Below are 27128 nucleotides of genomic sequence, written 5' to 3' on the forward strand. Positions count from 1 at the left end.
TGTATGCTTACATGAAAAACATACCGCCGTTGTTTATCTCAACACCGTACAGTACAGATGGCACACTACAGGCATTATAAAAAAAAACTAAAAAAAACGCTTGGTCCAGCTAGTTATCACTCTGACCATCCACATCCATACTGTTTTTCTCAAGAAAATTGAAGAAAACGCTCCAGATTTTCCAAAACTTGTCAAGCGTATTTTTTGTTGTGTAACTTATCTTTTCTAGAGCTAAGTAAAAAGTCAACCACTGCGATGTGCCACAAGGCGTGTCTGATTTCCAAGAGCAAGCAATGCATCGTTTGGCTTCTAAAAAACAAATATTCAGTAGAGACCTAACTTTGTTAGAGGTTATAAAGCTGTCTGGGTAGAGATTTAATAAGCATAATTTAGGGCTAATGGACACCTCCGGGTCCTGGACATTTTGAGCATCAAACACTTCATTTCCTGCATTCTGGTGAATCTTTCTGCAACAATTTGGATGGATGAAATGTTTTTCTTTGCTTGCCAATTACATTGAATCGAGAAAGCCAAACACTAATCATGTAATCCCTCTACCATGGCAGTGTCAGTCTCGGTCCAGACTGAAATATATATATATTTAAATATTTTTTATTTATTATAGTGACAGACATGAAAGGGGGAGAGAGATGGGGGATGACACGCAGCAAAGGGCAGCAGGTCGGATTCAAACCGGTGCTGCTGCTGCTGCAACATGGGGCGAACGCTCTTACTGGATGAGCTAGAGGCCGCATTCTGCATCAGAGACACGTTTGGGTGCTGGATGGGTTAAACAAACAGGACTTTCACCCAGGAGATTAGGTATTTGTGTCCTGTTTGGAAATAAAAGTAACGTTTTAGTAGTGTTTTTAAAACTACAGAACTACGTCATGTTGTGCGTTACGTGCGTTTCCGGAAGTGAAGTAACGTCCCAAATGTACAGATTTTAACCCAAACCACAATCCTTTTCTAAACTTAACAAGTTGTTTTGTTACCTGAACCGGACCAAATGGTTTTACTGCTTTAACCTAACCCAACTTCAACTGTTTCACAACATTACTGACGTGACCATTAGTTCAGGTATCAGTACGGAAAACGCTCCTGTTGGTAGTATTTCCTGCCACCGTTAGGGGTGCTAATTTATATAACGCTCCCGTGGGTCTTATTAGAGGGGAGGATTAACAAGCTATGTTGTCATATGGTTTGGAAGAATTGTTGGCAACAGCACAGAGCTCATGTTCACTAATTTTTCATTCCAAAAGTAACCCAGATAATTAAGATCACTGTTAAGTTGTGTCCTGTATGCAAGATTACCAACCAGTGAACATACTTAGACTTGATTTATATTTGCAGTCAACACTTCCAGAGTCAGTGTGTGGAGTTTGGACCAAGCACTCTCCTGTGCAGCAGCCTGCCTTTTAAGCTCATAAGCCTGTCTTATTTTTTACATGAAACCCTGGCCTGGTGCAGCTGGTGGAGGATGGAAAGACGTCTTGTTGCAGTCATTACCAGTAATCATCTTTACTTTATACTGGCAGCGAATAATAATGACTGTATGTATCAGATGGACTCTTTAATGTGACCATTACATATTTATGGGTAATGATGGTGTGATGATGTGTAAAGGTGAAGCTATCAGGCTATCATAATGGTATGATTCTGCCTTGGAGACAAAACAGGATGGACTTCCTGGCAATAAGTATGAGGACAAAATATTGATACGGCAATATGTCGTCCTTCGTGCGATACGCTAATCAATAGGCTGGCGCCGAGAGTTGCTCTATAGTTGTGTCATTTTAATTTAAAGATGGAAAAACCTGTGCTACATAATTGTGCTGTTTTCTAACAGTTTGGACTTGCAGTGAAGAACAAGAGAAAACCTGCATTTAACCTTTCACCAGCATTTTGTATTCATAGTTAGGCCTATATCGTGATGTATCGTTAAAGGATTGTCTGGCAATAAATTGATTATTGCACAATTATCGTGATATTATCGGTATTGTTAGCCATGTATTGTGTATTGTATAGTGAGGTACCCTGTGATTCCAATCCCTAATTATGTTTATAATGGTCGAAGAAACTTTCAGTCTCAAGTCATTTGTTCCAGGTCTCAAGCAAGTTTTTTTTGGGGTTAGGGCAAGTCAAGTCAGGTCACAGGTTATGTCAAGTCAAGTCATTAGTTAAGGCAAATCAAGAAATGTGACAACATTAAATTATATTATTTTATATTTAACAGCTAACATTCAAACTTATGAATACACGCAAGTCATCCGAGTCTATTGCCTCAAGTTGACTCAAGTCCACATCTCTGGATTGGTTTTGCAGGTTTGGTCATAAACTAAACAAATGGATGAATTGCAATATGGAGCTGATGATGGTGCTAGGTGAAACGTCAGACGGTCATCAATGTCATTACAGTTCATTCTGTGGAGAACATTAATATTGGTAGCAAATGTATGGCATTCCATCCAGCAGTTGTTGAATCTCTGAAGCATTGCTTCAGTTTAGGACTCATCAGCTGTCATCCCCTATAAAATGAGCTCAGACAATAGATCTATTTCTACACCAATTACTGCATCTTATACCTTGCTTCTTTATGACTAATGATTTTGCAGTGACTGATCCGTTTATTTCTAAAGGAGTAGCACGATGAAAGAGAGGATCTGAAGATGAAACATTATTACTCTGAAAGTTACAAAATGTTACTGTGTCCCAGCATATCATTACAGAACATGTAGATCGTGCCCAGTCTATTTTCCCTGTACAGAAACATGAAATCAGCCTGACCACATACACGGTAAAGAGTAGACCATTAAGTTTTGTCCTGAGCCAGCCGGCTGCTGTTTGACTTCTTTAAATCTGCAGGGCAGCAGGTCTGTCATTATGTGAGCAGAGCTTTGGGTGTGTCTGAGAGGCAGCCAGCCAGAAACTGGAAACCAGGCCACAGCAGTGCAAACATCTGGCCTCCTGACTTCAGTGTGAGATCACACCGACCTCTACTGGGTACAGCCAGTACTACCACAAACTCCTCAGTACATACTATATATGCTCGAAGTGGAAAATACTTAACAGTCTCAATACATCGAGTCACTATTCTCTGGACTCATGACTCAAGTTGGACTCGAGGATTTATTAAAATCGGACTCGAGCATTCATGAAATATGACTCAGAAGTTGGATGAAGTTTCTTACAAATTTTATATGTAATAGGCAGTGATGGATTACTCAGGTCCGAGTCCTGGACTCTGATTTGAGTCTGACTCGAGTCGCTATTCTCTGGACTCAAGACTCGACTCGGACTCAAACTCAGGTAATGGTGACTCGACATGGACTCGACTCAACTACAATACTAGAATATTAGAATTTTGAGGTGTCAGCATAAATACTAGGGGTGTAATTGTATGTATACTGCAATCACATGGGAAAAATAACTACATTTACATACTGTGAATAGTTTTTTTCTGAATCAATGCACATTTTCTAAATCATGCACCCTTAATAACTACTACATGCAGAAGCACAGAACTACGTCTGGAAGTCTTTGGACATACATGTAGTACTGTAAAAATAATGTATCAGTAGAAGTGCTCACTTGGTGGCTGATTCAAACCCAGTCCCATATGGCTCATAATATCGAGCAATCCTTCGCTGGGACTGGATCAGCCACCCAGTGAGCTAACCTGCAGTGATATGTAACATGTTCACTGGCAGGTTTTGCTTTATGATCCTCTGAGAGCTCATAGTACACTATGATATGTTACTTTGTTTTTGTACTCAGCTGCATACATATAAAGGTTAACTTCACAAAAACACTTTTGCCTCAGTTTAGGATTATTTTATTGGACTGACTTAGTGGCTCAGTGGGTTGATTATCACCAGGATGCAAAGTTAGAGTTCAGTAGGGTAACGGCCGCAGGAAAGAAGCTTCCTCTGAACCTGCTGGTACGGGTGCAGAGAGACCTGAGACGCCTCCTGGACGGGAGTGGGGTGAACAGGCTGTGTTTGGGGTGAGAACAGTCTTTGATGATGATGCGCGCCTTATGCAAGCATCGCTTGTATTCACCCTCTGTATGAAAAGCTCTGTTTTGGCGCCTGTCTCTTTAAGCCCCCTCCTGAAAAAGCCCAGTCTGCTCTGATTGGTCAGCGTTTTCCGAGTCTTCCACATCTCTGCACTGTCATTGCAGCCGGGGAATGGCTGTAACAGCACTGTAGCTGCACTTTTCTACCTATATATATAGTATAGTTGTGACATCGCAACTGTACGGCTCAATTAAAGGCACAGTTTCTAAATACAGGCTGTGTGCATTTTTCTGTGGATTGAGTGTTTTGATACTTTCACAGTATTTATATACTGTAGCACCTCAACCTGCTTTATAACAAAAAAGACATGGTCACTTTTTGCAATATGGGACTAGTAATAAATAAGGAAATGTCACCTTAATATCTGTCTTTGATCAGGTTAAAGCTGAGTGTAATACTTACAGTGATTTCAAACTAAACTTCTGGACGTCAGCACGTTAACATCCTTGTTAACGTCATTGTGAGCATGTTAGCAACCTGACATTAGCAGTTAGCTCAAAGCACCACTACCTTGGTACATCCTTACAGAGCTGCCAAGCGTGGCTGAAAACCAGACACACCAGTCTGCAATATGAAACAGAGTTAGAACTGCAATGCTTGGTAGCGCCACAACGTGGTAACTCCCTCTGTTATTATTGTGATAATCGGACAGTACAGTACAGTACGCTGCAGTTTCTCTCCTCGGACCGACACATACGAGAGACTTAACTAACAAGTTGGTGCTATGTTCTACTGCTCATAGCCTCGTGAGACCGTCCTGATCTGGTCCAGTTTTCCACTCGCAGATCAGTCTGGCATCTTGAGGCAGAGAAAATTTGGAGCCGTTAGCCAAACGACCGGGCCAATCAGCGTTGGTTTTGAGGTGGGTTAGGTGGTGATAGACAGATGGTTTATCCAATCAGCTAACCAGTATTTTCAGACAGCGGTAGCCCTAATTCTGTTAGCCGCTCGTTAATGCTTTTTTTCTCTTGGATCCTTCTTTTGGAATATGGTCCGGGAACCTGAAATGGTGTCTTTTATTCCTAAATTCTCGTTACACAAATGGCAAATATCCTTTACCAACATGTTGCTTGCATGCTGAGCTAACGAGCTATGCTTTGCCTGCAGCAGCAGGGGCGGGCTTGTGGTTGTATTTTCATACGTTTCGTCGATCTGATTGGTTGATTTGGCCCGTCTATCACCAACATAGGTGATAGACAGATGGTTCATCCAATCAGCTAACCAGTATTTCCGCCCCTTCCCAAAAGTTCTCCAACGGAAAGTTCCCAGATGGATATGCCGAGCAAATGCGAAGCGATCCATCTGGCGGAGTCAGGTTATACTGCTCATATATGATAGGTAAATATAGCTCCGTAGAGAACTGGCATAGTATGGTCAATGTTGTAGAATAAAGTATCATAAACTATGTTTCCATCTACTTATCAATCACATTTTCTGAAGTTCGCCAAAAACTTTCATGCCAATAAAGCTGGTGAAAGTGTGTTTCCATACAACAGCTTTAAAGCAAATAAAAACCTGTGCATAATGACGTCACATGCTGTTTTGGCGTCAAATTGGTGTATCGAATAGATTTGAGACATTTTAAGGTGTTTCCATTAATTTTGCACTGAATCAAACATTCAAGCTAACTTTTGCGAACAAAGATTTGCTAGACAAAATGGATCGTGCCGTCTACCTACAAATGATTCATAATGTAATAAATTGTAATAGTGCTTATGTGCCAGCTGATAGAGACATATGAAGCTATAATAAGACAACAACGCTATTAAAACATCACTATGATGATGCAGATCAACGTTATTGCATTTCTTAGATTTTTTTGTTATCTACAATAGCCATCACAGAAATATGTAGCCGAAAATATCTAAAACTTCTTCTTAGCTTTATCGCGGGTTGCAACCATAAAATGACCTAAAACGTAATCGTAAACTGTTTACATAAGGCATTTTTCATTCAATATCACTTAATTTGCATAAAAATGTGAGGATGGAAACATGGCTAGTGTGGAACCTCCATTCAGTTGTCTGTGGACTCTTTGAGGTAATCGGCTATTTCGGAGCTCCGGCTAACTGCTAGCTCCCTCCACCTACACCAGCCACGTTACAAGTTACAGCCAACAACACAATGTCAATTATTTTGTTATTAATTATTACAGTTTTTATTATTTTATTTGTTATGGATTTTCCAGCTTTATAAAATTCTGCGTTACATTACAATCATTGGTTACAATACATACAGTATGTGATATGCCCTACAAACCTGTACAATTTGGAGTACCTGACTGCTGATAGGGTAAATAGTTTGACATTTATGTGACATGTTTTAATTGCCAATTAAAAGAGCTTGAGATCAGAAGTGGGCCTGGTAAGCCAGTAGATATCCATCGTTGTACATGTAGATCTGCCTGTTGGTGGGGTTATAGCTCACACTGGCCACTCCTTTAGCTACCTTCTCCAGTGGGAGCGCTAGTGAGTTGTCCTCTTTGCCTGTTGCCGTGTCAAAAGCGTAGAACACCTCCTCGCGGTAGTCATCCACATACCGAGTGGCATACAGCACACCGCACACCATGAAAGCGTTGGTCGCCGCCTTCTTGAACAGCGTTGTCTCCCACGTCTGTGAAACATTGAGTGTCTCCGCCTCGCTGTCCCAAGCTAGCCGGCTCACCACAAGATTACCGTGGTTACCGACAGTGGCATACAGGGCCCATAGTCCCATCTCATCTGCCTCTACATCTACGTCACTATTGGGACGGCAGTCATAGTAGCAATACGGGAACTTGTTGTTGAAACCCACGCCGGTGCCTGGAAGCGTCACCCGCTTGACGCTGTTGCTGTTCAGGTCGTAGCGGCAAACATCTGCAGAGCGGTAGCAGTGGTAGTACAGCGCTTCGCCGTATAGAACAGCACTGGGACCCTCAATGGTGTCGGCGTGAGTGAAGGATGGAGCGAAGGTGAATTCCCTGTGGTTGACGGAGGCCATGAAGTCTTCGTAGGTATGGTAGATGCGCAGCGTGTTACCCCAGATGTGGTTGTTGAGCAGAGCCTGAACCCAGTAGCTGTTCTTCTGCCCCTCGCTGTCCATCTGGGCCTGTTTGCCCCATGAACCAGAGATGTAGCTCTTACTATAGGGACTGACCTTAGTCATGACAGGAGCACTAATGTTGGAGATTAGGCCCTTGAGGCAGTACCTGTGCACGCCTGGAAACAGAGAGAACAAGAAGAGAACGTGAATGTACAGCACAACTACAACTTAATAACTTCACTTAAACTCATTAACACAGGTGTTAAAAACAGGAGACACAAAACGCAAAAACAACAAATAAAGAGATAGAAATACTGTAGGATAGATCTAATAAAAAGGGGTTGAACATCGCCTGTTTTCCTTTTCTTCCCTGTTGAAAAATGCGTCCATACTTTACAATACATATTGTTTTGCTATTTGAATAAGTTTGCTAAAATCAGAACACTCATCTCTTGTTGCCACATCAGACTTCACATCATCACACTTTTTAAGAAAAGTGGCAAGTACTTGGATAACAGGATGAATCTGTAGATACACATAACTTATTGTCAATGTAAGTTTGGTTGGAGTACGTTTTAATGCTGGGGATGCATTTTTTAAGATCCTTCTCTCCATACTGTATACCCATTCAATGCTTCAACAATAGTTGGACTGTTGAGTAGTATAACTGACAAATAAGGCCAAAACATATGCAATTTGCATACAATTTCTTTAAATTGCTACTGTACTGCACATCTGGAGGTAATGCACATTTTTACTTAGAGTGTTCATCATAGTTCTTGCAATGAATGAGTGAGTGCTCTCTTACACACACTTTCAGACACTTTCACACACACACACACACACACACACACACACACACACACACACACACACACACACACACACACACACACACACACACACACACTTACCTCTGAAGTCTTTGGGGATGGACTTGCAGGACTCAGCGCTGTTCTTCAGGTAGCGCAGTTTCTCTTTGACAGTCTTCAAGTTAATTGTGTCTGACATTTGCATCCGTTCTACATCGCTACGCAGTTTACCCACCTAATACACACACACAAACACACACATTTAGATTTACAACATTGTTCACGGACCGTTAAATTAACTTTCACTTTAGAACATTTTAAACAGCACAGTTATGTTTCTTCATATCATCATAAAATGTCAGTAAGGTCCTAATTTTCTCTTATTCATTTTATACATGCATTTATTGAGAAACAGCTTATTGAAGTTATGCAAATAGATCAATCACAGCTGATTTCCTTCTAGGAAACACACTCAGGTGTTGAGGTTCTTTTAATCGTGTGATCATATGGTAATACAGTAAAAGAGGACCTATTTGAACAATATACTGTAGATGAACACAGAAAATAAGAAAAATGCCTTGACTGTGTATTACAGTTTTTTCCAACAGCTTACACACGTTTTCAAAACTATGTCTCCTTTTTTCAAAACTCTACACACAATTCCCAAAACTGCACACACAAAATGCTAATTACATCTCCTTCAAAATGGAACACTGCATTCAAAATACCATAAACCATTGTATGCACTTTGTGCAAAACAAACTCTGATTGATTGAAATAGTCATTAGATAGTTGCATGCCTGTTCTCATTTCTGAAGGTTTGACGTATGCACGCCACTGCAAAGCTACTCAAGACTTCTCTCATTGGTCAATCTGTGGTTGATCACATGATGAATAAGGGTGGCCCTGACCTCATCAGAGATGGCTGTCCTTCTTTCTCTTCTTCCCTCCTCCTCCTCCTCCTCCTCTTCCTCCTCCTCCTCATTGTTGCCCCCTGTCTCTCCCTCCTCCTCCCCTTGCTCTCTGTCTATTGTTGTTCAAAACAGGTAATCTGACCTTTGACCTCTGTATAGGCCTAAACTAAAGCAGTGATTGGTTAGTGTTCAGTTAAGCATAATGTTTTTGCACATGTGAGGAGTGTGTGTGTGCCCTGGTAAATAAGTGTAGCATTTTGATTGGTCGGGTTTGGAAAAGGAAAGCAAGTCACTTCCTGTTAGATTTTTGTGTCTTAGGTGGAGAATTGTGTGTAATGTTTTGAAAAAAGTGTTTTATGCAATTGAAAACTGAGTGAAAGGCTGAGAAATAGCTTCTGGTTTTGGAGATTTGGTGTGTAGTTTTTCACTTTGAGTGAAAGGTTTCAAAAATCGTGTGACATGAAAAGATTTGGTTTGTTAGCAGTTGAAAAAAACTGTAAAAAAAAAAGTGAAAAAGTGACACAAACCTCAAAAAAAAATATTGAAAATAAACCCTTGAAAAAAGTGACAGAACGTCAAAAGGCCACAAATGTTGGAAAAAGCAGAAAAAACTTTGGAAAAAAAACTCCTTTAAAACCTTGAAGAAGGCAATAAAAACCCTCGAAAGAATTGTCAAAAAAACCTCAAAAACTTGACAAAAACTCATAAAAGGCAACAAAAACATTGAAAACGGGAAAAAAAACAGAAGTTATATATTTATTTTTTGCTGTAATATATTGCTATCTGCTGATGCAACGATGCAGATTTCACATAGAGTTTAGTAAGGTTTCAGTTTATGTTACTCATGTATGCTAATTAGTCTGCCACTCTAGGAACAATTTTAGTGTCAGTCCCTGTTGTGCTGTACCTCTTTGAGGAGTTTCTGGGATTGGGCGGTGTTAGCCTGGCTGTGGATATCACCGATGTCTGTCTCCAGCCGGCTGAGTTCCTCGCCCAGCCGGGGCAGAGCCAAGTGTGTGTACAGGCCCTGCTGGTTCAGGTACAGGTGAGGCTTCAGCCGCTCCGTCACGTTCTGAATCACAGCCTGGATCTCAGGGAGACGCTGGATGGACAAGTCCACCTGAAGGGAGACACAGACAGAAACTGAAACTTCTTCAGGTTTTCAGGTTGTAGAAATAGTAATCATAATAATCATTATTGCAGAATCAAATTGAGATGTCCCATAATAATAAATGCTTTATAACCAGTGTGCTACTGTGGTACAAGGTTATAATAAAGGTGGGGGGGAGGGGGGAGGACCCTGTGTAGTTCTCACCTGTTTCTGCAGGCTGGTCAGAAATCCTTCACAGGACTGAACCTGCAGCAGCACGGCCTCGTAGCTCACAGCAGGGAACGCCCACATGGTGGAGTTCACCTCGCAAACACACGAGCCGTTCTTCTTCAGGCCCGGCACGCGCTGAGCCTGGCCGTCACCCTGCAGGCACACATGCAAAAAAAACTCAGTTAGAGTTCCAAACATTAAAGGGTAACTACCGTTTTTTTCAACATGGACCCTATTTTCCTATGTATTTGTGTGTAAGTGACTGATGGGAACAACAATCTTTGACATTGATTCAGTATTGAAGTGCTCATATTATGCTTTTTCCCTCTCCTTTATTGTGTTATATATCTTTTTTGTGCACGTTATAGGTTTACAAAGTGAAAAAGTCCAAAGTCCCCCCCAAAGTGACTTCCCATCTCCAACAGAAAACACTGTTCACCAACTGCTCCAAACAGCTCTATTGTAGTCCAGCCTTTACTTCAGAGACAAACATGGTCACTTTGGAACACACGTTATAATGCTCGCCTAGCTGCTAGCATGGTACACCCTCATACTCTGCTTCTGACTGGCTAGTAGTCCTTACCTAGGTACTGTCGGGGCACGCCCTCATACTCTGCTTCTGAATGGCTAGTAGTCCTTACCTAGGTACTGTCGGGGCACGCCCTCATACTCTGCTTCTGAATGGCTAGTAGTCCTTACCTAGCTACTGTCAGGACACGCCCTCATACTCTGCTTCTGACTGGCTAGTAGTCCTTACCTAGCTACTGTCAGGACACGCCCTCATACTCTGCTTCTGACTGGCTAGTAGTCCTTACCTAGCTACTGTCAGGACACGCCCTCATACTCTGCTTCTGACTGGCTAGTAGTCCTTACCTGGCTACTGTCAGGACACGCCCTCATACTCTGCTTCTGACTGGCTAGTAGTCCTTACCTGGCTACTGTCAGGACACGCCCTCATACTCTGCTTCTGACTGATGGAACAAAGATGGAACAGAAGTGAGATGTCTCGCTCTGTAGCTAAAACAGAGAGCTCAACACACAGGGTGAAAAGAGGAGCTGCAGCAATGTGCAGTACAACAAAAAATGGTGTTTTTTGAAAATTAAACAATGTATACCTATTCTGATATAACCTCTAAATACCTGAAAATTAGCATATAATGAGCACTTTAAGCGTGAATGCTGTAACTGGCAGCCATAGACCGGACTGCAATGTAACCCTATGGGGAAAAGGTACATCGTCATTTGGTCCACTAAGTGCTGTTTTTGCCACGGTTAACTCACATTGTAGCTTGTTTGAAAATGGAGTCCAAGTGATGTTTGACAACACTCCTACTCAAAAAGCGACATTTCAAAAATTTCATTTTAGACATTTATTTACTATTTTCATTCATATATTACACTACTTTTGTGAACCCACGACTTTTGTAAACTCATGTCAAACACCAAAACAATTAAGCGTAAGTAGGTTTTCCCAAGAGATTTGAGAAATATTTCTAATTTGGGCCAAAATATCTCTTTATATATGGCTCTGGAACAATTTTGGGCATCACTATACATAAAGCTGAGGTTGTTCTGAACATTTAGATATGAAACACAGGTCAGGCTAAATGCAAAAACCCTAAAAAGGAGAATTCAAGAAGAAATCAAAAAATGCCCTCAGACCTCAGAGGGTTAATACTGGACCAATGTCAAAGATTGTTGTTCCCATCAGTCACTTACACATAATGTATTGATATAGCGCTTTTCACAGATAAAACAATCACTGGGGCTTTACATAAAACATACAATGTGATATGATACAATATTTATCGATTAATTGATTAGTTGTCAACTATTAACCCTCCGCCTTAGCCTGACGTAAGCCTCTCTAAAAATATAACTACACGTCGCGGCAACGCACACCCCTCGGCCGTGGCGTGGTATAGCGTTGCATGCCGACTCGTTTCCTGGTTCTCCTTCTCCATCAACACCAGGAAATCAACGAGAGGGTTAACTTCTCCTGCTCCAGATCTCCCACCGTGGTCAGAAAGAACAGGGGAGACACTTTGGTTCTCTCACTAGGACTCTAGAGTCACTACTCCCTCTGAAGATAATCACTGTCACTCTCTCTCTCACTCTACCACACACACACACACACACACACACACACACACACACACACACACACACACACACACATGCCGGCCCTGCTATTCTCTTAAAGAGATCGACGCACACACCAACGCACAAGTAGAAACTTCATGCCACTTATGGCTACAGCGAAAGGTCTGCATGGAGCCTCCGTAGAAGCACAAATCACACTAGAGACTGCACTCACAAATATAAAAGAATAAATAAATGCCTCAGCATAATGGCATAAAGTGCTATATATCTTCTTAGTTGTCCTAAGTTTCTAATAGTATGATATCAAGATTGAACTCACTGATGAGAGCAGCAGTAGGAGCAGCAGCAGCATGTTCACAGCTGGAAGGATGAAGCGTGGACTGACAGGAACAGAAGCTGTTCGTACTGAAATCAGCACCCTCTCCTTTTCTCTTTTCTCTAATACACACAATCACAACAAACACACGTGTCCCTGACTTGCGTCTCGTCGCTGATGAGTCACTACAGAACCATAAAAACCATTTCCTGTGGATGTGAAACTCTAAAAATGTGAAACTATGGAGTTTCCAAACAGTTATGGTCAAGCCAAGAGTTCCCTACATTTTTCCTACTTCCTCTCACATATCACGGCAATAAGACTGCACAAATTAAACCAGGTGACATCCTGTACTGTCAAACTGGGAAAACAACAAATACAATGGGATTGAGAAGGCTAGTCTATAAACATACCTGCTGTGTGCATGTAATACATATCTTCTGAATTTATGTTTGCTAGCTACTCATTAGCTACAGGGCCCTATAGTAGTGTCCACTATGTAAAATGCAGCGCAGCTTCAGGTTTATGGATGCGCTCAGCTGTGGCCATGCTGCGGTAGTGTGTTGCGTTTGTGCTCCGTGTATTTCTGTAGTTTCGGGTTTTCACTTCCGACGTAGAGCAGCGTACAACCACTTCCATAGCAAAACTCTTTGTCTCATTCAGAGACCAGAGACCCAAACGGGGCTCTGTGTCTGTCTGAGATCTACCGTATCAGCAGAGCAATCACGTAATGCACAGCAGACTATGGTGCAGGTATAGATTATTTTCTGAAATATAGCTTGTGACTTTATTCTTGTAATAGCCTATTATCACTTTATTTTTCTCAAAATATCACGACTCCTCCAAATCACAGAGAACACATATACTGTGTTTATATACTTTGAATATGCACAAAGAGCAGTAAATCTTGCTCAAACATCTGAAATATTACAGTCCAGGGGTTTATTTATAAATTAAAATGAATGAATGTATCATTGAGGTGAATAATTGTCATATGCACATTAAGGAGGTTACTTAACCAACAAAAGACGCAAAACAGGAGGGAAGAGTAAATGATGCCTATAGGCTACATGTGTGCTGACTCAGGTATAATTAGAAAAGTCCATCCAAAGGAGAATAAATAGTTGAAAGCGATACAGAATGCCTGACAGCCTTACTGCAATATATTCCATTATGTTTTTATATTTGGATTGTAATCTGTTTCTCTTTAAATAAAGATATTAGCAGCATACATTGATTCAGAAAAAGGTAGAAATAGGTTCATAAAAATTCACCAGAATGCAGGAAATTAAGTGTTTAATGCTCAAAATTTTCAATAAATCATTTTAATTACTTTGCTGTTATTGGAATAAAAAACACTTCAAAAAATCTTTTTTAGAAAAAATCTCAACATAAATCGCACACTAAACTGAAAAAGGCTGTTACTGCAATTTTGTTAATTTCACAGGAAAAAACACTTATTATTAGACGAGGAGCCTAGGATCAAAATAATGAAGTTACTGTCTGTGTCTGTGTCTGACCTGGGCTGGCACATGTTCACGTTAAAAAGCGTGTGCGTGCACAAACACACTACGGTCTCACGCGCAAAGTGTCCCGGTTTTAGTTCCGGGAAATCTGGTCACCCTACCCTACAGTGTAATGTAATACAAGAATAACCAGAGCTTTTCACATCTTGACCAGATGTAGCTGGAGATATTAGCTGAAGACTAAAAGTGGGGATATTGCCAGCCAAGAACATTCTGAGTAGTGGACAGGGGGAAGAGAAGGAGGGAAATGAAGAAGGAGAAGGCAGTAAACTGGAGAGACCAGGTGGGTCAGAGCAGGAGAAGACCACAGAAGGAGATGCATAAATAAGTGAAAGAGGGAAAGGAAGAATTGACTGTGAGGGATGAAGAGGAGGCTGCAGATTCAGAAAGAGGGACAGAGGCAGGGAGTGATCAGGAGGAGGCAGATGAAGATGACAGGGAGGAAGAGGTCTGCAGTTACCCCTGGACCATATGGTTTGTTTCTTATTCCATATAAATTGCAGTACAGTAGCATAACATGTCATGTCAGTAAAAAATGACATGTTTTCTGTTTTTAAAGCAACTTTGAGCGTGGTGTGGTTGTTGGTGCCAGACGGACTGGTCTGAGTATTTCACAGTCTGCTCAGTTACTGGGATTCTCACCCACAACCATTTCTAGGGTTTACAAAGAATGGTCTGAAAAAGGAAAAACACCCGGTATGCTGCAGTCCTGGGGGGCGAAAATGTCTTGTTGATGCTAGAGGTCAGAGGAGAATGGGCCGACTGATTCAAGCTGATAGAAGATCAACTTTGACTCAAATAACCACTTGTTAGAGCCGAGGTATGCAGCAAAGCATTTGTGAAGCCACAACACGCAGAACCTTGAGGGGGATGGGCTACACCAGCAGAAGACCCCACCAGGTACCACTCATCTGCACTAAAAATAGGAAAATGAGGCTACAATTAGCACGAACTACCGAAAATTGGACAGTTGAAGACTGAAAAAATGTTGCCTGGTCTGATCAGTCTCAATTTCTGCTGAGACATTCAGATGGTAGAGTCAGAATTTGGAGTAATCAGAATGAGAACATGGATCGGTCATGCCTTGTTACCACTGGGCTGGCTGGTAGTGTAATGGTGTTGGGGGGTCCCTTTCGCCTTCAGAACTGCCTTCATTCTTTGTGTCATTGATTCAACCAGGTGCTGGAAGCATTCTTTAGAAATGTTGGCCCATATTGATAGGATAGGGTAAAACACGGTATTAGTATGGTGTTCCTAATAATCCTTTAGGGGAGTGTAGATTATCTAATAATGTTTTACAGTTTCTCTATCATAGCATTTGTTTGACCTTTTGTTTGATCATAATTTCTGATACAATAAGACACATTCTGTTCTACTTTCTGTTCTATGATCAAGCCATTTAATTCAATGTCAGCTAAATTAAATTTTATTTATAGTATCAAAACGTCAGTTGAAGAGTTTAAGTCACACTCCTGGCTCTGCATCTGTCTGCATTTGGGTTCTGAATATCATTCACACAAAATAATAAGTCACCTCAAACTAAAACTCATGCTTCAAAACAGTTATTGTCTCATATAAAAAGTAATTGCCCCTGAAATTAAAAATACATTTGGAACTGTGTAAACAATGGTGGTCAAAATGTTTGGATGTGTTAAATTACTGTACTGGCATGCCTGGTCGAGTGGCATCCATGGTATTGGAAGGAGGATTTAAGTCTAACGTCCCCCCCTGCTTTTTTCATAAAACACACCCAGGTTACCACTATACTGACATGTATGATTCCAGTAGCCTAAATAATGTCCAGTAAGAAACATGCTGTCTTTACTTAGATACTATTTTTACAATGGAGAACAGAAGACTTATAGAGAAGAAGAAAGAAGAAGAAGAAGAATAAGAAGAAGAAGAAGAAGAAGAAGAAGAAGAAAGAAGAAGATGACTATATTAATCCCACAAGGGGAACTTACATTTTAATTAATACATTTTAAGAATTGTGAGCTTTGTCACAAGCACTTGAAGCTTAACATCAGCAAAACCAAAGAGGAACCGGGGACCTCTGTCCTGGTTCTTATCCAGCGAGAGGAAGTGTCAAGGGTGGACTCATACAAGTACCTTGGGGTCCAAATTAATACCAAAAACTGTACTGAAATGTAAAAGTTGCAGTCCGTCTGTTTGTCTGTCTGTGGAACTTCTTAAGTGGATATTTTTATGCGCTCAGTGCAGAGTCATTTCTTTCTGTTCCTGAATCCAGCTACCACATCCACAGATACTGTGTGCGCTCCAGTAACCAAAGGCACGTATTGGTGGCCACTGCTTCCCTTTCACATTTTAACATCAAGCGATTATTATTTCGGTCCCTCCAGGCCTTCATCAAGAATCCCAGGTCCGGGACAATAGACAATCACTTATCAATGGGAGTATCTCTCAATCGACACACGTGTCACTTGTGCAGCATTTGATACTCATACATACAGGCAATCAACATCCCAATTATTATATAATGCATAAGTATTGCAGTTGAATTGGGATGTTGATAGCCTGTATGGGTGTTAAATGCTGCACAAGTGACACATGTGTTGATTGAGAGATACTCCCATTGATAAGCCTGTCAGAATGTTTGTTGTTTGAGATACTCTTGATGAAGGTCCGGAGGGACCAAAACCTTAGTTTTTTGTAAAGAAACGGTGATGCTTTATTTTTTTTTAATGTATGTATAGGTTTTCAGTATTAAAAAAATATATTGTTTTTTGGGGAACTGAAATGCTCCGTTTGGTCTGAGCTGGCTGCAGCACCGTGTCTGTGTCTGAAACTCTTTAGGTTTCTGATTTATTTCTCAACGGAGGACACATGACAAGTGATTTATAGATCCATCATGAAGGTTATGTTGCAGCAATTGAATTTCAGTCGGACGTTAAGGTCAGGCTGATATATTTGTTTTCTGTATGTATTTCATATTCATTTTTTATATGTTTGTTTGTTTAGGTTTTCTGTGGCAATAAACCTTAGAGGGGGGGCAAAGAGAGCAGCATACAAGAAAGCTCATTCTCAAACCTATCACTCAAAGGGCCGCATCTGATTTTTTGTTTTTAGGTCAGGGATACGGACAATTGAAGATAACAAAAACAGGTAATTAAACTTACTTATAACGTTAAAGCAACACATATTCAAGTTGAGTTCAGCTGATAATAAACTGCTGCTTAAACCTTAATGAAACAATAATAATAATCCAATACTATAATCAGTGTTGGGCAAGTTACTTCCAAAATGTAATACATTATAGATTACTAGTTACTGTCATTTGAGAGTAATTAGTTATATTACAATATTACTGTCTCTGAATTGTAATGCGTTACACTACTTTTGCATTACTTTTGAGTTACTTTCACCAAAATAACAGCAGAAGTTTGAGTTGGCAGCTGGCTTGTAAATTTCACCACTGGATCAATAAAGTCTCATCTTTATCCACTTTAATACATCACAGATTATTCATAATATTTTGTATAATTAATATGAATATGCAAAGTAACTAAAGCTATAAAAAATAGATAAGTAAAATGTACAATAGGCAAGTTGGAGAAAATGAAAATACTCAATTAAAAGTACCTTACAGTTGTATTGAAGTAGACTACGGCATTGTTGTAAAATGTTTGTTTAAAGCACTTGAATAAGAAATTCATGTTTAGTTTAAAACAGTCTAAAGAAAATTGTCAATTATAGTGTGATTAAAACTCACTATTTACATTATTTACAGTACTTGATTTAAAGCTGATATGTGAAAAGGTCCACAACCTTATTTGTTTAACAGTAATTTAGTTTTACTGCGAACCGTCACAGGAAGTGCTTTTATTTTGAAGTAGTCTACACGGAAGTTGTCGGTTGTGTACCTTGTGTACTCTTGCTAGCTTACTGAGATGCAACTGTTGTTGATGCAACAAATACTGTCTATGGATGCACCATGTCCGTCAAGCTAAGTTGCTCACTTTCTTGTTTGTAAAACTGCAACTGTAATAATTATTACCGTTCATGACAGCAACATATTGAACAATAAAAGACAAACGTTTTTGGTCGTCATTCGAAGCAGTTTCACTACAGGCAGAGTTACTCTCCACGGCTGATAAACTGCAATGATTTACATGTAACAACCTAAACATTAATTCCCGACATGTTTAAATCTGTCAGCGGCTCGGACACACTGCTGTCACCTGTTGGGACACAGATGTTATGAAATAATACGCACGGCTTTTTTTTCCTGTTAACAAATGCTTCGCGGTGTTGGGAAATTCTTAAAAAATGTTGCGTTAAAATGTGTTGTAACTCGCGTTACTGAGATTGTAACGGGTAATAATATTACCGAAATTTAATTAGTAATGCGTTATATTACTGCGTTACAGCAAAAATATTAAAAAAAATACATTGCTGTAATTGCGCTACTTTTGTAACGCGTTACTCCCAACACTGACTATAATATGCATAATGAGTACTTTCACCGCTTGATGCATCTTGCATTTTGCTGTTGACACGTCTTAAAAAATTCTGTAGCTGTATGAGTCATACTATGAATGCAGAAAGTGTGCCTGTTTTTACATTGTGTTATTGTGCTATTGTACCAATGATCTTAGTGCTCCAAAAGGGAAAGTTTTATCTCAAAATGTCTTATTTCACATCTGTCAGTATTCATGGAGTTTTCCCTTCATTATATAAAAACGTCCACGTGGCTGCTATTCCAACCACAAGGAGGAAGTGATCACATTGTGAAAGAAACATGACTAATGGCACACACACACACACACACACACACACACACACACACACACACACACACACACACACAAACACATTTTGGTACCCATATTGTGACTGTGCTACCAGATTGTGGACCCCATAATGTAATAAAGACACAAGTTAGGGAGTGTTCACAAGTTAGAAGCTGCAGTCAGACACAGTCATAGTCACGGTGTGTTCAGGGACGCTTTCATTCAGCTCTGCTCTCTGCTCCACCATGAAGCTGTATGTGATCGTTCCACTATGTGCTCTGTTCACCCTCACCCAACAGGTAAGAAAACACTAAGCCTGTAGCAATTATTACATAATGGTCTAATTTTCAGTCTTTTTACATAATTGCGGTTTCTTTGTTTAACTGCAATTCATTGCCAACATTAGCCAAGGTCTTAAAGCGTAGGACTCGTAACTGTTGATTTTGTTTAGATATGCCAAATTGTAATATATGGACTATATTTGTACTATTATTTCAATTGTTAGATGTTGGGACTTGACCCTTTACATGTTCAACAAATGTTTTATGACAATAAATACGTGTTGTTTACTTCCTAGGATGTGTTATTACATTATCTGGGTCACATGACATGATTTAACCAAAAGATGTACCCTGGGATTCACTCAAAACTTTAATATGTTTAAAAAAGTAATTAATATTTTTAAATCTGACTAAAAGAGACAATTATATTGCAATTATTTCAGAGACAATTATATTGCAATTATTTAAGAGACAATTAATTGTCCAGTTGGTATTAAAACGTCTTCTTGTACTTTTCTTTGAATCCTCCTCATCTTGATTACTTGTTTCAGTCAGCCTCTTCGCCCCCAGTAATGTGCCGGCACATTTTCTGAGCTCAATTCAACAGTGGCAAAAAAACAACTAACGTTTAATATTCTTGATTTCAGGCACCTTCACCACGCGATAAGTGTGCATGTGAGTTGACTAATTCAGATAAGGCATTCCCTCATGACAAACTCGGCTCAGTTGAGACCAATGCATTAAAATGCAATAGCAACATCACCCCACAGAAGGTAAGTAGCTGCATTATCCTCTGAACCCAGTGGATTGGGGGGGCACCAGGGGGGCCAATCATATTTCAGGGTGGGGGGAGGGGGGGTTGCCACCACGGGCCCCCCCTCTAGACCCGCCCCTGCCAACAATATCCAGGCAAACAAGTACAGCTGAAATGATTAGACCATTAAACACTGATTGACAGAACTGTTGTTGTTGATTGTTTCCAGTTTCTAAAATGTGAGGATTTTTCTTTACTTTTAATACTTTAAATACATGTCCTGATGATACTTACATGCCTTTACTAAAGTAACATTTTCAATACATTACTTTAACTTCTAACAGAGTAATATTACAGTGTGGTTTTAGTACTTTTACTGAAGTAAAAGATCTGAATACTTATGTTTGCACCGTAGTGATGCTGTTTAAAGGGTTGAAGGAAAAGGCAACTAAATGTGCAGTATAACTGGATTGTACTTTTTCTGTATTTAAACAAAATGACATGTAATCAATTATTTCTAAAAGGCTTTTTATTCGATTCATGAGTTTACTGTTTACATTTCAATGTGTGAATGAAACAGACTCATTTTGAGACAGCATTTAGGATCTGAATACTTCTTCTACCACTGAATAATAATAATAATAATAATAATAATAATAATAATAATAATGCTGCTGAGTGAGTCCTGAGTGAGCCCAGTGTTGGTCTGCTCTGTGTGCAGACTCTGGAGCTGGAGAGTCTGCTGCTGGGTTTGGAGCGGCGTCTGCCCCAGCTGCAGGACGATGTGTCCATGCTGGAGAGGGAGGATGACGGAGACCTCTACGCAGTCATCAGCCTGCAGGTGATAGAGAACGAACTGAGGGAGATCAAGCTGTTCATGGACAGGCTCAACAGCACCACCCTGGGACACCAGCACCTAACTGCTGACACTAGTAAACAGGTAGAGTCACACAGAGGGCCCTGTTATTCAGGAAAGCAGTGTCTGTCTGCTTAATATGCAGATTAATTTTGGTATCTATAGCAGGGTTGTTTTTAGGCCATGACCCCTAACCTGAAAGAGAGACTAGCTACTACATATATTGTATTGAGTTGCATATTAAACTAGGCCTAACATAATGCTATAATTTACAAATTCATATATCATCATGTTTTAATGTCAAGCATACATGTGGAAGTCCCAGTGACTCCTTAAGCTTTACTGTATCGGTGGATGGCTACCATGGTGGCTACCTTACCTATAGGCCAGTTAGCCTATCATCAATGTTGTTGAGGTCGTTGCTGTTATTATACAAATAGGCAGATTTATCTTTTCCAATAATATGTTGGATTTCTAAAAAGAATGCACATCACATGCCAGTTAGTCAGTCTGACATTTATTACATGGATTTTCTGCATTTTCTGCTTTCGGTCAGAAAAAAGATGTACCATTACAAAAAATTCGATTTTTCCCCCACCCCTATTCATTATCAATGTATAAGCCAGTCCAGTGTCTCTGATGACAGCTGCATTCAAGGGCATTCATGTTTGTAAAAAAGAAAATAATAATCCAAACAAATATTGTGATGTCTGTTCTGCTGCTCAGTTGGAGGAACTGAAAGCAGAGATGCAGGAGCTGGAGACGTACGACATCATGCAGGTCGTGAAGACCCAACGAGCCAACAAGGATCTGAAGAAAGAACTGGACCAGTGCAGCAATGGACTTCACGCCACCATCCAACCCACTCAGCCTCCACAAGGTACCGTATGTGCCAAAACCAGACTAAGCACCAGCGTGTTGGGAGATTTTATTTTACTTCTCTTTCACTTCCACTGGAGGCCACCAGATGAAATATGACTCTGGTTGTGTAGTAGGAGTGGCGATACAGCATAGTGTTACAATATTTTCCATGGCAATACTGTATCGATACACAGACGCCAAGAATCGATGTATTATTATTATCTGTGTGTTGGTCAGTTTGTCTGCATTTTTCAGCATTAACATTGAAGTGAGATGAACATGACCGTTAACCCACAGAAACTGACTGGGCTTCCTGATCTAATTTGATGAGTTGTTTGATATTTTACCTGAGAAAAATGAGATATGGTCTGTCTTGTCCTTAACCTCCAGCAAAATTACACCCAATATCAAAAGGCCATTCTGGTTATCTGTCTACTGTGTCTGCTCTTCAATTGAGGTCGATAAGTGGAAGTGATTATCATTGCTCAATCAGCTGTAATTATTATGTACAATTTCTTTCCTTCTCATTTATTTAATATTTTCCCCTTAGGGAACTGCCCCCATGGTGAATTTCTGAACATAACGGGGCCAAGGGTGTACACAGCAGGAGAGTACCCTGGCTCCTACAAGTATGGAGCCTGGGGTCAGGATCCCAAACCACAGGTGGGGAAGGAGAGCTGGTATTGGCTGGTAATGTTGACCTCCAGCAACAGATACGCCCACTATGTCCGTCTCTACTCCAGCCTGAGCTCTCTCATTGTTGGGGTGAGCACACCAGGTAACGAACCATTGTCTTTTTCTTTACTATTTTAATGATATATGGCATAAGACTTTGGTAAACTCATTTCAAGCATCGAAACAATTTGTACAAAACATTATAAGTTAAGGTTTGTTTTCAAAAAGAGATTTGAGGACTTTCAATAAGCAAACATGAACATTTCAGCTTTAGCACCAAACTATTTCTTTACACATTGCTCTAGAAAAAATGTGGGCGTCACTATACAGAAAGCTGAGTTTGTTCTGAACATTTTGATATGAAACACATGGGGATCAGTTCAAGATATGTAAAAATGCCCTTAGACCTCAGAGGGTTAAAGCCCCACTGGTAATTACTGTGATCATGTTAAAATGGAAGGGTTGATGGGGGGGCTGATTTTCTATTTGTTTGATTAATGTGAACAAAGCTCTGGGGAAATGAACACTCAAGCAATGAGATGTTTTAATGAATGCAACTAATTGGCCCTAGATGTTTCCAAAAATTACAAAAATCCCAACTGCAATGTGTGAGTTACTGATTGTTTACAGGTAAAAAGAAGACTGTCTGATGTCTCCAGTCTGTCTGTGTATGTACTCAGTGCCTAAATTGGACAAGAAAAAGGTCCAGTTGCATGTGTCTTATATGTCTCGCATATTTGATATATTTATATCTTGTAAGGATGAACCTGAATAGTTGACTATCCGACGACTTGCTCTAAAGAGCCTGATTAGACTGCCCTTCCTCACCGTCGAATCATTGTAGGGTCTGAAAATATGGTTATGAAACATATTTTAATTCCATGTGAGCTATATGGGGTGCTGAATGGCTGATTTTACATATAATTGCTTGGCAAATCATGATATATTACCTATTTTGGTAAAAATATCAGCCTAATAATACTGTTAATAACAATCAGACAAGTGCCGGTACGTACTGGTGATTACTGGCCCATTTCAGGCACTGCATATATGTGTGTATATATATGTATAATTGTCCTGTATAATAGGCTATACTTTAACTTTTAAAACAGACTAAACTATTTCCTTAAACAGCTGAACACTGTAATTGTTAGCAAGGAGGAAATAGGAGGTTTGTTGGGGATTATTTTCAGCAGTGAATTAATCCACATTGCATTAGTGAGTATTTGGGGCAGCAGGACGGTGTGTGTGTGTGGGATTGAGTCAAAATAATCTACAGTGTGTGTGTTCATGGTAATGATGGAACATGTCATTCAGTGCAACAGTGTTGTTTGTTTTCAATACTTAGTGGAATTAATTTACTGATTTGGGTCTTTGTAGGATTTATTGATAGTAAGAAAACTAAATACTTATCCTTTAAAAGAGTAGGGCACAAATACTTTTTATTGCTTTCTTTAATATTTAACAAATTATAACAATAAATTTACATATGATTGCATTTGTTCCTTCCCCTCCTGCTCATTCTTCTTCTTCTGCCAGGTAATGTCCAGATCAGTCCTTCTAACCCCACAACCAACACCATCCAGGGGCCAAATGTTGTGCTGTATGGAGGGGAGTTGTACTACAATTGTTACAACCTGGATTCTGTTTGTCGATTCAACCTGACCAGCCAAACTGTTGATACATTACAACTACCCAAAGGCACCAGGTTTGCTGCTTTGTCTTTCAGATCATTATTTGAATGGATGTTGCGGACGCCGGAATAAATGTCTTGTTTCAAAAACAAAAAAAGAAAAGACAAACGTCATGAAATATTTCACATTTGCACGACAATGTTGAATTTTGTAGATTTGTAGGACAACAAAACAAGAATGTAAAAAATTAGAATGTAGGAATCAACCAAACGGCACCCTACGGGCCGGAAAAGTGAAGCCATTGCTAAAGTGCCTTAAACCTGCATTCTATCTAATTTCCAGAAGGGTGCGATTTAGTCTGGATCGACGACAGTTAATTTATTGGATAGTTCCTTCACCTTCTGCTTTCTTTGAGTTCAGTTTCTAAACTCCGCTCACATTGAGAGACAGCAACCAGAACCGAGCTAGCAACTAAGGTTAAACGCTATAAATGGCAAGTTTTGAAGAAAATTTGGATGTGCTAGCCTGCTTTGTTTTTTTCGGGGAATGATTGTAAAGATTTTTACAGCATTTACTCTCCAACTGGTGGCGCCTCCCTCGATTGGCGGGGACTTGCTATGTAAAAAACACACACGGTGATACACTGGTAAGAGTTAACTTCAATTAATATTGTATGTGGCATTGTCTTTAGCAGGGTGCAAATGTTTCACCAAAACAAGTTCCTTCCCGAGACTATTTTAACGCTCCATCCTCTTTGAGATGCAAGATTAGCGCCGCCCAAGACAATTGTGATTGGTTTCAAGAAATGCAAAAACAACCCAGACCGTTTTTTTCTCCTATCCAGGTGTGTTGAGAGTTAGGGTTAGGGTTCATGTGTCATGACTGTGTCATGACAGTGTCATGTGAGTGTCATGTGTTCATGACAGTGTCATGTCACTCTTATGTAGAAAACTTTAAGTAAAGTGTTACCAATTACATTACTTCTCACCAGATGTATTACCTCAGTGAACATCTTACTAATGAGTTTATGGCCTCAAACACCATCCTTAAGTCTTCTTCAAAACATCATGATGTTCATTTGTAAAGTATAGTCCCATTTATTTTAAAATAGATGATAAAGCAGGGGATGTGGCTACACGCCAAACTGTCAATCATGATGGAGGCTTAGTGATGCTAAAGACATGAACATAGACTTTTTTTGTTATAAAACTCTGTCTGTGTTTTCACTTCATGAAGGTTAATTGGAACATGTAGGCCGACTATAATGGTCTTGTTCAACACCAGCACCTTGCCAACCAAAGCTACCTAGCTAGCAGTAGTGTTAGCCAACCAGCTTTCTGTACTCCCGTAGCGGAGCGGAGCAAGTGCCCACAGGTCCCTGTTAACCAGCCTGCAAAACTTGGCTTGATGACTCACTTCAGCTGGTTAAAAAAATCAACAACTTTTCCTCTTTAGCATTTAGCGCGGCACGTATATAATAACATTATCATGGATCCCACGCAACTTCCAGGCAAGTCCCGCCCTACGAAGCAACCTGATTGTTGGGGTTAGGCATTGACCTCGAGTGGTTATGGTTAGAATAGCCGTTTGGTCAGAGGATAGGACCTGGAACAAATTGGGTTCTGTTACCTTGCGTAAACATGGAAGCCTGGCCAACAGTAGCATGTGAATGCTATTGAAGGGCGGGTCTAGCTTAGAAGTTGCATGGGTTCCATAATAACACGTTATAACCATAAAGAACACTGGCTTAGCTGTGTCATCCTCCCAGCTATCTTGTCCAAATATGATCACTACTGGCTCCAAAATACCAAGATGGCGACAGCTTCAAAACAGCAGTCCACAAACCAATGGGTGACATCCTTGATGCTAGGTCCACTATTGTAACATTCTATGGAATCTACCTCTTTAAAAAAAAATTATATACTTGTAAAATTATGAATGTACAATTTCACATACTTGTAAAATTATGAAGGTACAAGCACAACATAATGAGTCCAAGAAAAGATACTGATATATTGTTTTCCAAATGAAACATCAGTTCTGTCTCCTGTTTTTTTCAGGTTTAACTCAAAGGGTAACTTCTGCCACCTTGATGAATGCTACCCGTTCACCGACCTGGATCTGGCAACAGATGAGTCAGGTGTCTGGGTGATCTATACCACAACCCAGGACTTTGGCAACCTGGTGCTGTCCAAGGTGGAAGAGAGTGAACCGCTGAGGCTCGGCCGAACTTGGCACACCTCGGTCTTAAAGCAGGGGGTGACCAACACCTTCATGGCATGTGGCGTGCTTTATGCCACACGGTACCTCAACAAGGAGCTGGAGGAGATCTTCTATTCGTTTGACACCACGACAGGAGAGCAGAGGTTCAACATTGGCATCTTCATCAAAAAGATGTCTCCCAACATTTATGCCCTCAACTACAGCCCTGTGGACCAGATGCTGCATGCCTACTGTGACTCCTACATGGTCTCCTATAAGGTTTTGTTTAACCGAAATGGATATGCTGACAATGTTTTCTATTAAAGCCTGTATCTAAATAATGGCTACAGTAATAGTGACCAGCACAAAGAAATAAAGGTGACTCCTTAGTAAAGGCCAGCAAAAATTTGTATTGAGGGGGTGTGGAATTACTACTACTATACGCCTACTGTACATGGTACACGTCTATTTACACGTTAAATTCTGCACAATGTTAATTTGCATTGCAAAACCTAGTTCTCTCTGCAGGTGATTTATGCATATCTTAGAGTGTGAACGCTGTAGTAATATAGTTTATTAGTACTTCTGTCTTATTTGTGTATCATTAAATCAGTCTTAAACACAATACTGTCCAACGTCTATCTGTGAACATGTTGTTTTGCAGTTTGTATGCACAAAATACAGCCTAATGCGTTTTTATTAACTGGTATTGCTAACATTGGCTAACCTGGATAGATAAAATCCCACAGTGAAAATACGACTTGTTTTAATGGAACACGTTATTGTGCCTAAACATAACCAAACTGAGACCATTTCACAACTTTAACGTGTTTCAAAAAACAACTGTTACGTTTAAATATGAGAATGGAAAACGCTCATGTGTATCGTCATATGGTTTGAAGGACATTTTGTAAATTTGATTTTGTCACAGCAGAGGTGAGAGATGTGCAAACGGAAGTGAGAGCTGCTCCCCATTTATTGAAAACAAACTGAAAATGATCAGACACCTGATTCCACAAATA

General features: G+C 40.1%; 2 protein-coding genes across 3 annotated transcripts; one reads left to right on the forward strand and one right to left on the reverse strand.

Annotated features, from left to right (window-relative positions):
• Nucleotides 1-6213: 6213 nt before the first annotated feature.
• LOC114560576 (olfactomedin-4) lies at nt 6214-13063 on the reverse strand. Of its 2 annotated transcripts, XM_028586044.1 has the most exons (6): nt 12980-13063; nt 12570-12688; nt 10142-10300; nt 9734-9946; nt 8015-8147; nt 6214-7276 (listed from the first exon to the last, which is right to left on the reverse strand). In XM_028586044.1, exons 1-6 carry the CDS (start codon nt 12999-13001, stop codon nt 6429-6431), a joined length of 1494 nt encoding a protein of 497 aa, XP_028441845.1. In that variant the 5' UTR covers nt 13002-13063; the 3' UTR covers nt 6214-6428. The 2 variants fall into 2 exon arrangements, with proteins under 2 accessions (XP_028441845.1, XP_028441846.1); XM_028586045.1 differs by lacking the exon at nt 12570-12688 and having other exon boundaries at nt 12980-13048.
• Nucleotides 13064-18510: 5447 nt separating this feature from the next.
• LOC114560859 (olfactomedin-4) lies at nt 18511-26731 on the forward strand. Its single transcript, XM_028586515.1, has 7 exons — nt 18511-19142; nt 19772-19897; nt 20600-20818; nt 21461-21614; nt 22146-22373; nt 23810-23978; nt 25965-26731. Exons 1-7 carry the CDS (start codon nt 19089-19091, stop codon nt 26428-26430), a joined length of 1416 nt encoding a protein of 471 aa, XP_028442316.1. The 5' UTR covers nt 18511-19088; the 3' UTR covers nt 26431-26731.
• The last annotated feature ends 397 nt before the right edge of the window (nt 26732-27128 follow it).

The sequence above is a fragment of the Perca flavescens genome, chromosome 8, assembly GCF_004354835.1.
Source record: "Perca flavescens isolate YP-PL-M2 chromosome 8, PFLA_1.0, whole genome shotgun sequence".
NCBI lineage: Eukaryota > Metazoa > Chordata > Actinopteri > Perciformes > Percidae > Perca > Perca flavescens.